General features: G+C 37.8%; 1 protein-coding gene across 12 annotated transcripts in view; it reads right to left on the bottom strand.

Moving 5' to 3' along the window:
* SUPT3H (SPT3 homolog, SAGA and STAGA complex component) overlaps window positions 1-11,631 on the bottom strand; it is a 446,064-nt gene that overhangs the window by 17,003 nt on the left and 417,430 nt on the right. For 7 of the 12 annotated variants that reach the window (XM_082412497.1, XM_082412492.1, XM_082412493.1 and 4 more), the window contains one exon: window positions 5,361-6,710. The exons of 1 other annotated variant lie outside the window; for it this stretch is intronic. In XM_082412497.1, coding sequence (XP_082268623.1) covers window positions 6,669-6,710 — 42 coding nt within the window. In that variant the 3' untranslated portion in view covers window positions 5,361-6,668. Of the gene's footprint in view, window positions 1-5,360; window positions 6,730-11,631 lie in introns of those variants that run through there. 4 more of the 12 variants (XM_082412496.1, XM_082412494.1, XM_082412502.1 and 1 more) reach the window with 3 other exon arrangements.

Genomic DNA, 11,631 nt, shown 5'->3' with positions numbered 1-11,631 from the left:
CAATCTCCCAATTTATCCCACCTCCCCTCCCCCCTTGGTGTCCATACGTTTGTCCTCTACATCTGTGTCTCTATTTCTGTCTTGCAAACCGGTTCATCTGTACCATTTTTCTACATTCCACATATATGCGTTAATACACGATATCTGTTTTTCTCTTTCTGACTTACTTCACTCTGTATGACAGTCTCTAGGTCCATCCACGTCTCTACAAATGACCCAGTTTCGTTCCTTTTTATGGCTGAGTAATATTCCATCGTATATATGTACCACATCTTCTTTATCCATTTGTCTGTCGATGGGCATTTAGGTTGCTTTCATGACCTGGCTGTTGTAAAGAGTGCTGCAATGAACACTGGGGTGCATGTGTCTTTTTGAATTATGAAAACCATCATTTCTAATTCAAATTGTTTTCAGCAACTTTCTTTCCACTTTCTTCCCTTCTCTGTCCACCACCGCCCCCAAGCACACACACATCCTGGGCTAGGAGAAACAATGACTATGTCACAACTAACAAGCACACATCTAAAGGGGACATTTGTATAAAGTCGCAAGGGGTTGCCATACGTACTTCTGTATCTGCCACTGAAAACACATGTACACAAGATGGGGATTACTTTATAACATTAGATAAATACCTTGTATGAAAACATAGAATAGTAGCCTATGTAATAAGAGCCTTCTGGAGAAATCTGGTCTCCACAAAGGAGAGGCTTTGTACACATGGATTTTTGAGGAAGTTTTTCTCATAAGTCGTACAGGGATTCTCAGTATGTGCATTGATCATATGTATTTATCTTAAGGTTTAAGACATTACAGAGGACTTGGCATCATTCTATATAATTATAGTCTATTATACATTACATGATATTCTATTATATACATAATACTTGGCCTTAGGGAAGGAATGGTAAGTTAAAATGAAATTTTCTTGTAATCAAGTTTTTTTAGTAGAGAAGTGCTTCTAGGTTCAGGGCAGCAATTCTCTTTACTACGTTATCAGAACTCTTTCGTACAATCCGTGCTGTGCAACAGTGGTTAAGAGCATGAACTCTGGGGTCAAAGTGCTGGGTACAAATGCTAGCGCCATCTTGGGCACTTCTGCATAAGGCAGTGAAGCTTCTGTTCTTAAATTTGCGTTCTGTCACCTCTGGGCAATAGGGAGAATGACAATGCACATCTCATAGCGGGGTTGTGAGGATTTAAAGAGATAGCCACACAAAGTGCTTAGTATACAGGGTGGCACACGGTGTCCTACAATTATTATGTAAAACTTATTATTAAAATACTGATACAATAAATCATCATTTTTGATAGCAAGTAAATTGTTATTTAAACAGTTATATAAGTAATCCTCTTGCTTCTTTATTTTTCCTATATCTTTTTCTATTTTTATCTTCCTTTGAATAAAAGGGAATAGTGAATGAGTGGTGGTGATGAGCAGAAAGGGAACGTGAATATAATACTGTATACAGAGTTACAGCGGTTTCCAACAATGAAATACTGTATCTGGGTTTCTCATGACTTTGTAGGAATTGATTGTTTTAAAATATGCTTCAATTGCCAAAATCCCCATGACTTATGACAGGCTGAATATTTGATATTTTCTTCCAGAAGACAAACGTAAGTCTCTTTCTTTGTTTCTTCTCTTCTTCTTTTTTTAAAGTGCTATAGTATCACTATCCTAGTCACGACACTAGAAACTTACTTTAGGAGATATGACTTTTTAATATTTGAGTTTTTAAAGGCATCTGGCCCTTATTTAACCATCACATTTACATCCAATTTCTGCAGGCACGGTTCTGTTGTTTAAGCTTGGCTTGATGCCCTCTGCAGAAAGCCTTTGCTTTAATGAACACAACCCCACTGAAACTGCTAGAGTCCCCTGGTCTGCCCCCCTTCCCCACCCCCAACCAACTGTACAAGAAGAGCACAGAAAGTTTCACCTTGCATTTCAAATAAGAAGATCAAAATAAGAAAATAAATTGAGGCAGAATCAGCTTTATGTGGCTACCACTGCTACGACATATTCAACTTGATGCCCTCATATTATTTGCAGAAGTGTTTATGTACTACGAAATGTTCAGCCAGAGCATACAGGAAACTATAAAATATTTTATGAGATGTATACATGGTTGATGGTAGAATTTTAAATGCAACTTGGGAAGGTTCTATCTAAATTCCAGGAGGGCAGATGAGGAAATACTTTCTCTGTAGTGACTCAATTTTACATAAGGGATTATATGAACTGGAAAGAAATACCTGATTTGGGAACTATACAAAATCTTTTTTCATAAAATTAAATTTTATAATTTATAGACAAGTAAAATTGTTTTCCTTCAGACCAAGAATCACCAGTTATGTTTATTTGTCTTCTACATGGTAAAAGCATTAAACGTGGATTGTTTATTATTTTATAGGAACAAAGAACATGCAGTAATAAATGAAGAATCCTCCCCAGATACAGGAAGTATATACACCATTAAAAAATATTTGTGCTTCTGATGGTTTTTAAATAACAACTCTTGGTTCTAAAACTGGAACATTATTTTTGAATCTCAACTATTGCAATACGTGAAGGCAGAAGGTTAATGACATAGCCTCAAAATGGCATGTTTAGAAAGTTGCATTTCCAAATTCAGGTGAAGGGAGAAATATATTTCTGTTTCCTTTATCCTCAAGTCTATAAGGCAGTGCCAATTTCCCATAAGAGAAGTTATTTATTTATTTACTTATTTATTTATTTTCAAATTCCATCTCCCAAACACAGGCCTACAGAAATAGAAACTATTTTGTGCATTCACATTTGATTTATAATTAAGCCTGACTTTTGGTTTATTTTTGTTTTGTTTGTTTATTTAAAATTCTAATTTTCTATTGGAGTATAGTTGATTTACAATGTTGTGTTAGTTTCAGGTGTACGGCAAAGTGATTTAGTTATACCTACACATATACCTATTCTCTTTCAGATTCTTTTCCCATATAGGTTATCATAGAGTATTGGGTAGAGTTCCGTGTGCTATGCAGTAGGTCCTTGTTGATTTTATATAACAGTAATGTGTGTATGTTAATCCCATCCTCCTAATTTACCACCCCTCCCCCACCTTTCCCCTTTGGTAACCATAAGTTTGTTTTCTAAGCCTGTGAGTCTGTTCTGTTTTGTAAATAAGTTCATTTGTATCATTTCTTAGATTCCACATATAAGTGATATCATATGATATTTGTCTTTGACTTCACTTAGTGTGATAATCTCTAGGTCCATCCATGTTGCTGCAAATGGCATTATTTCATTGTTTTTTATGGCTGAGTAATATTCCATATATTTTTATGTGGTATATAAGTACCACATCTTCTTTATCCATTCATGTATCGATGGACATTTAGGATGCTTCCATGTCTTGGCTATTGTAAATAGTGCTGCAATGAACACTGGGGTTGCATGTATCTTTTCGAAGTATGGTTTTCTCCAGATATATGCCCTGGAGTGGGATTGCTGGATCATATGATAGCTCTATTTTTAAGTTTTAAAAATTTTTTGATTTTTTTTCAATTTTTGGCTGCGCTGTGCAGCTTGTGGGATCTTAGCTCCCCGATCAAGGATCAAAACTGTGCCCCCTGCATTGGCAGTGTGGGGTCTTAACCACTGGACCTCCAGGGAGGTCCCTACATTTAGTTTTTTAAGGAACCTCCATACTGTTCTCCAGAGTGGTTGTACCAATTTACATTCCCACCAACAGTGTAGGAGGGTTCCCTTTTCTCCATACCCCCTCTAGCATTTATTGTTCATAGACTTTTTGATGATGGCCATTCTGACTGGTGTGAGGTGATTGTAGTTTTGATTTGCATTTCTCTAATAATTATTGATGTTGAGCATCTTTTCGTGTGCTTTTTGGCTATGTGCATGTCTTCTTTGGAGAAATGTCTATTTAGATCTTCCGCCCATTTTTTGATTAGGTTATTTGGGGTTTTTTTAATATTGAGCTGCATGAGCTGTTTGTATATTTTGGAGATTAATCCCTTGTCGGTTGCTTCGTTTGCAAACATTTTCTCCCATTCTGTGGGTTGTATTTCCATTTTGTTTATGGTTTCCTTTTCTGTGCAAAAGCTTTTAAGTTTAATTAGGTCCCATTTGTTTATTTTTGTTTTTATTTTCATTATTCTAACATGAACATCACGAAGTCATTGGGAAGATCAATGAACTACCAAAGGTAAGGTTCCTGACACAAAGTAGGTGCTCAAAGTATGTTAATTCCCCTCTCCCCTGCTTACAGACCTCTTTTTTAAAATTGATGTATAACTGGCATATAACACATTATTTAATTAATATCACAGTCCCTCTGAAGATTTCAATATAACGCTTATGCTTTAGGATGTGTCCATAATTAGAGTCATTTAAAAAATAAATCTAGGTTATTGTCTAAGATAAACATGCCATAAAACCCTGACGTGTCTTGGTAATATCTAATGCAAACCCAGTATGGTGGAGTATAAGACTAGATACACTGATAATTAGGGACCATGGTCTGGTCTCTGGTCTGTCATGGCATTGCTGAGTGACGTTGGTAAAGTCAGTTTCCCTCTCCAGGCCATCATTTTCCATCTGTAAAATGAGTGGTTGTTTTCAATGATCTTTAGGACCATCTTCCACTCTGACAGTTTATGATTCTACATAACAATTATTTAATCTTTAAAGAAATTTATTTAAGTCACATTTTCTGAAACTTTCCCTTTATAAATTTTTTTTCCCCCTATACTCACTGCTTAAGGAAATTTTATTTCATTTCAAATTTAGTGTTGTGGAAAGAGTCAGAAAAAGAACCTAAGTGTAGAAAAGAAAAAAATAGAATTACAAATATTAATATTGAGCCATTACGGGGACATCTAGGCTGGTTCAGGACAGACATAAATGACCTTGTTTTATTCTAAATTCAGCTCACTGGCTTATGATGAAAAGTGAAAGGTTATTATATGGACTTACTGGGCAAAACCAGATTTTATAAATAATTACCTGTCAGACTGTTCAAGATAGACAAACATACGCCAGACCAACAAAAACACAGACCTGTCATATTTCTGAGAGAAATGTACGTTGAGTCTTCCTTCTCTGGGACTATAAGGAGATCAGGTAGAATAAAATGAAGGGAAAAAAATCTAAACCCTATATTTTCTGCCTTGTGCATACTTTAAAATGTATAATGTGGGAGAGGAGGAATTTTGATGTGAAAAATCGGCTCCTGAAAATTTTATACATCTATAAGCCTGGCATAGAAACCAAATACAATAAATGCTGTCGTTTTAAAAGTTAGGATGTTTACTGCAAGCTTATAATTTTCCATGATTAGGGACGCCAAGAAAAATAAGAATGATGATAAAAAGAAAAGTTTAATCATACATTTCACCAAGCACAGATGCAACATCAAAACCCTTTGGCAATTTTTTGATATTATATATCTGCATTTTTTTGTTCTTGACATGAAGATTTTTTCCAGAAGGACTAACATAGAACAGGTAAGTGATAGTTAACAAATGTGAATAATATGGCACAATCACATTAACCGAGCCTCACTATGATTTGGTCACAGGAGGAAAATCTTTCATGCTTCTCATTTCTGTTTTTATTAATTCTTTACAAAGGCTATCTCAGTGTGTGTAGAAACCACGATAAAAGTAAAATTATACAAAACTCATAAAGAATTAAAGAAACAACTTCCTTCTTTGCAATTCGAGTTCAATCAAGAACTGTATATAACTGCTATATTTTGGTTTGCTTCATTACAGTTCCTCGTTTACTGGAGAAAGTATAGATGCCAGAAGGATAACTCAGCTGCTAGCAGCAAGAAACTGCCCAGCCCACATTGTAGTCTAGGTGTTAGTGCTTTGGAGGGAGAAAACAGATCACTTGGCTCCCCATCCATTGATTCTAACCGCTTTGCTTCTAAATGGGTACAGCGTGTGTGTGAGGGCTGGGCCTGGGGATCGGAGGGACAGGGGAAGGAGAAAAATGAAGATGGGGAAGAGGGTCTACGAGGGGAAAAACACACGATAGGCAGATACTCAAAAAGTTGGGAAGAAGCCATGAAAATGACACATATACTACACGTGGGGTGAAGGGAAGAGAAGATGGGAACAGACAGTTCATCAGGCCAATTAGGTCTTTGATTAGTGTGAGTTTATAAGATGGACATTTGTCTGTAAAATACATGTAGATCCTGACATCAAATGTCAGAAGGTAGAGTTGGTGGGACAGTGCAAGGGGAAGACTGACTGTTCTTTTGTTTCCTTTGTCCGAAACCTGGATTACAAAATGCATCAAATAAAACACAGACTAAACACTGAGGAAAAAAAAAGTCACTGCTTTTAAGTTATGTGAGCTGAGAGCAGTAAATCTATTCCAAATTAAAATTTCAAAATTGTGTGATGTGCATTCTTGTCCACCTACACACCATCCCAAACATCCTGCCATTAATTGGCTAAATGGCCCATCCAGTAAACAAGACTAAGTGTTGAGGGGGCTGGAAAAGGGCTGGAGTCAGCCAGTTGATAGTCACAACAAACCAAGCCACTCCCAAGAATGCGGAGAAGGTAAACTTGTATTTTATTTTGCCCAAGGAGGGGAACAGAAATCACCTTAACATAACATTGCCTTTCCTGTTGTCGCACTCACAGTCACATCAGCAGGCCAGAAAAGCCATCCCATTCCTGCGGTAGGCACTCTGTCAAAGCAAAAGAAATCTGCAGTGAATTATCACATCAAGTCAAACCAGGAAAGGAAGCAAAAGAGCAAACAGAACTTTCTTCCTGTTTTGTAGACTCTGCTGGCTACAATCTAATAGGGTACTTAATCTGAACATTTCTGGTGGCAAAGCTTTAGCAGCCACTCTGTTAGAAAGTCAGTGTGGTTAACAAGTGGTTAGTGATTCTATTTTGGGGGAGTGGGAGATACCTAAAATAAGACATCCCATTCTGTTAATTGATTGGGCTTGGTTAGGCCAAAGACATGTTGTGTTGAATCTGTTTGTCCTTTATAAACATGTGCTCTCTATTGGACATGCCCAAGAATCACTTCTAACTAAGTCTCTTAATAGTCTGTAAATTACTGACTCATTATATCCTTCCCAGGCCTAATTTACAGTCTCAGCGAAAAGCTATGGGAACAGATACTAACAGAGCGCCCCACCCCCACCACAAATATGGTGATCTCTAAGGAGTTCTGTACATTACAGACATTACGGAAAACTTGAATCCTACATAATTTTATATACATTCATGTACATATAGATGTATAAATGTATATTCATGATGGGATAAAAATACTCCCATAAAAGAAAAATGGGAAAAGCTACTAATTGCAATAATGCAATATATTCCAGTAAAGAAAGCAAAATGGTGTGATTTCTCACCCTAAGAGATACATTCTGCATTTCAGAGTTGGAAGAGTTGGGCCATACAGGGCCTCTCTGACTTGTCCTGATTCTCACAATGAGACCCAGAGTGAAGCAGAATTAAAATCCGGGATTTAGGAATAAAATACCCCTTTTCACCACCATAGTTTTCATTATTTAAACTAGGAACAGCAACGTTCAGAGAATTCATAACCCTCAATTAAATGGAGTTTTTCTATAATCTGTTTTCAGAAAAATGGAAAAAATGACAAAATCTCATATCAGGGATTTTTTTTTTCCTTTAAGCTAGTAACTCTGGGCTGTTCTGGAGTCTATAAACTTTCGGTCCAATAAATTTACCTTCAGTAGCCATATTATAGGAAATACAGAATAAGCTTTTATGGTTACGATAATATTATGAAGGTGCTGAGAGTTTAATTCTAAAAACATGATTATTTTTAATTATACAAAAAAAAAAAAAAGGAAAGTGGACCCAAGCTTTTTAGAAAGACTTCTACCAATATGAGGTGAAACAAAAATGGTTTTCCAGATAACTTTCTGTTAATCATAAAATTCAATTACCTTCAAAACCTTCCCTCCAAATCTCCTGCTTACACAGGATTTACTATGGTTGTCAGGCTTTGGCGCCCTGGCTGAAATTTCATCGGTGGGTTATGCTGTTACACAGTTCACTCCAGATCAGCATATCAAGGATGAGAAAACAGTGGCAGATTCCAAGTTTCCTTTCTCAGGGATCTCTGGGAGCTCCATCCTACCATTGGACTTTTTGTGCCACAGGGCACTTTCAGATTGAAGCAAACATTCTAACAAAGGCTAGAAAATTCCAGCTCTAGCTCCTAAGATTGTGCACCGGAGAACAGTGGTTAAGTGAGCTCCTTGGAGAGCCACAAATAAGCTGCAGGAACGGATAAGGTGTCTTCCCACAACTACAGGCAGGGGAGCCTCAGGCCTTGAAACAGCCCCTTCCGCCACAGCCGCCTTCGAGAGGCTCACGCCAAAGTAATACTTTCAGCTTCTTAACCTTGATATTTTACAGTTTACAACCACAGTGACAACCTTTAACATAACATAATATTGAAAGCACAGGGATGGTTTACATGGAGATAAATGGACCTGGGAATAAAACTGGGTTCCTCTTAAAGGTAAACGGTTGAGGTGAGCCTTCCTTGAAAAAGCAGTCTTGGCTCAGGAGAAGACTGAGTCTTGGCTGAGCTCACCTGAGAAATTACCACATTAAATCTTTCCAGGGTGGGCGATATGAAATGGTTCACTCCAGTACTGAAAAGGTCACTTTTCAAAAATCAAGTCACCTTCACAGATAATTGATTACTATTGTTTGCAAACAAGTAAAAGATGACAGGCTTATTTAATAACATAGACACTCAAGTAGCCAAGTTTAATGAGAAAACCAAAGTTTAGAGCTGACCCAGATTTCTGGAATAAGTTTTTCCTGTTCTAATTCTAAAATAAAGAAGAAACAAACGAGCATGTGTAATTAGTGAAGAGCAATTTCAGCAAACCAATCCCCTAGGGTCCTCCACCCTGAGTCACTGCTTTTTCCTTTTGATGTATAAAGGATGTATGTTGTCTGTCTGTGTAGGGTAATTATGGGAATGTCCCAAATTTGGCATCCCTTCCAGAGTGAGCAACTTGAAAGGAAGATGGATGAAGACAACTCATCTTTGTGTCAACTGTGAATTTCTCTCTATTTGTGTTGGGAATGCTGAAACTAAATTTAAACATTGCTTGGTGTGAGGGCCTTCCAGAGGCCACATTCTCATGAAACACTCTGTATCCCACTCACTCTCTACTGTCAGATCCTATGAACGATTCACAGACATCCTTAGTTAGTAAAACCCAGACCTTGACCAGAAAAAGCCAGGACCTCCCCAACTACTGAAAAGTATAAATTAATCAATAACACAGACCTCGCCCCCCGCAAACCAGCTCTTACTGCTATATACCACTTAAGCTTTACTTCTTACTTAATAGAGCTCTGTTCTCAACTGTTGGCTCCTGTGTAAATGCACTGAACAGCTCAGATATTTTAGCATCTCCCAAAGTTACCAGCAAAGATGATATATATATATTTTAAAGGACCAATTGTAGTTCTTAGGCTTTTTTTTTTTTAAATTGAGTATCAAGCTAGCTCCCCATTTTTGACATTCTTTTATTCATTCAGCTCCAAATTATGACCATTTACTGGAATCTCAATCTACCTGGATAAACAGACATAGATTCTACTTGCTGCACTGGGCACTGGTGGGGAAATGAACTAATTAAGGGTGTACTTTAAAAATATGGCTTAAAAAAAATCGTACGGACAATGAACAAGCTAGAGAAAACATTTAAATCCCAAACTGGTTTACTTCTGCTTTTTTATGGTTCATCATAAGTTACACATTTTAAGGAATGCCAATTAATATTAAAAAGCAAAAGGTTAATATTTATCTTAAGCAAAAGAAGATAAATATGCTCTAAAACATATCCTGCAGTTTGAATGTGATTGTATGTGTGTGTTATTTATGCCATTAGCCTAATTAGTAAGGCTTTAATTATAGATAAAACCACGCCCCTCAGTTCAGACCTGTATTTTATTCTTACTACTACATTTCCTGATCAATTTTGGCATCACTGAGGCGGAGCTGTTGCTGCTCCGCACCCTGTCCCATGGGGCCAGAGTTACGACTCTGACCCACCATCCCCAGGATGTGCTGTTGCTGCACCCTGAGCCCAAGCCACTACTGTACCCTGTCACCCCACAGCTGGTGCCACTGCTGTATCTCCCCACCCTGGGGCCCAAATCACTGTGGTGAGCCCCAAGGACTCAGACCCTGGGTCCTTGGAAGATATACACATGCCTGCACCTCAGACACTGGCACTGCCATCACTGCAAGTGCACCTGTGCCCCAGGACCAAGGTAGTTCCACATGTGCCTGATCCTAGAACACCGGCTCCACTGCCATTGAGTGCCAGCTCACTAAACCTTGTACCAAAATGGATCCCCTTGGCTAGAACTTCCTTTCACAGGCAAAAAAGAAAGACCCCAGCAGCAGCCTCTGCCATCGAGGACCCCAACAGCCCTAGATATCACTGCCACTTGCAGGACCTCTGCAGTCTGGGCCCCTGCAGTCTTTGCCCAAGTTGACCTCAGCTGATGGAGCTGCACAGAGATTATGCCACTGTGCTTTCCCCAGAATCAGAGCTGCTGAACCCCATCCTGCCAGAGCCCTCACAGACACCTTCAGGTGAAAGTCCTTCCCCTCCAGAGTCAGTCTGAAAAGGCTGGAAGAGTTGACTGCTCCCTCAAATGTGCAAACATCGATGCAAAGCTACTAGAAACGTGGAAAAGCAAGGAAACATATCACCACCAAAGGAACTCAATAATTTTCCAGTAACTGACCATAAAGAAATGGATATCTGTGAGTTACCTGAAAAAGAATTCAAAATAATTATTTTAAGAAAGCACAGTGAGATTAAGAGAACTGATAGACAACTCAATGAACTCAAGAAAACAATGCGTGAACAAAATGAGAAATTCAACAAAGAGATAGAAATCATAAAAAAGAACTAAACAAAAATTTTGGAACTAAAATGCAAGAGAGAGCTTCAAAAACAGAATCAAGCAGAAGAAAGAATGTGTAAACTTGAAGACAGATTTCTTGATATTATCCATTAAGAGGAGAAAAGCAATAAGAATGAAAAAAGGGTGAAAAAAGTCTGTGTAAATTAGGGGACACCATTAAGTGAAATAATGCAGTCAGTCCTCTGTATCTATGGATTCCACATCTGCAGATTCAACCAACCAAAAATATCTGGAAGAAAAATTCCAGAAAGTTCCAAAAAGCAAAACTTGAATTTGCTGTGAGCCAGCAACTATTTACATAGCATTTACATTGTATTTACAACTATTTACATAGCATTTACATTGAATTAGTTATTATAAGTAAACTAGAGATGATTTAAAGTATATATGGGAGGATTTACAGAGGTCACATGCAAAAACTATGTCATTTTATATAAGAGACTTGAACATCTGCAAATTTTGGTATCCATGGCGGGTCCTGGAACTAATCCCCCACAGATACTGAGGGATGACTGTATTTGATTTATGGGAGTCCTAGAAGGAAAAGAGAGAGAAAGGGTCAGAAAACTCATGTAAAGAAATAAGTTCTGATATCTGGGGAGAGATATGACCATCCAGAAACATGAAGCTCAGGAATTCCCATAT

The sequence above is a fragment of the Balaenoptera physalus genome (genome assembly GCF_965194825.1).
Source record: "Balaenoptera physalus genome assembly, chromosome: 11".
NCBI classification, from domain to species: Eukaryota; Metazoa; Chordata; class Mammalia; order Artiodactyla; family Balaenopteridae; genus Balaenoptera; species Balaenoptera physalus.
This window is presented reverse-complemented; position numbering and strand designations above follow the sequence as displayed.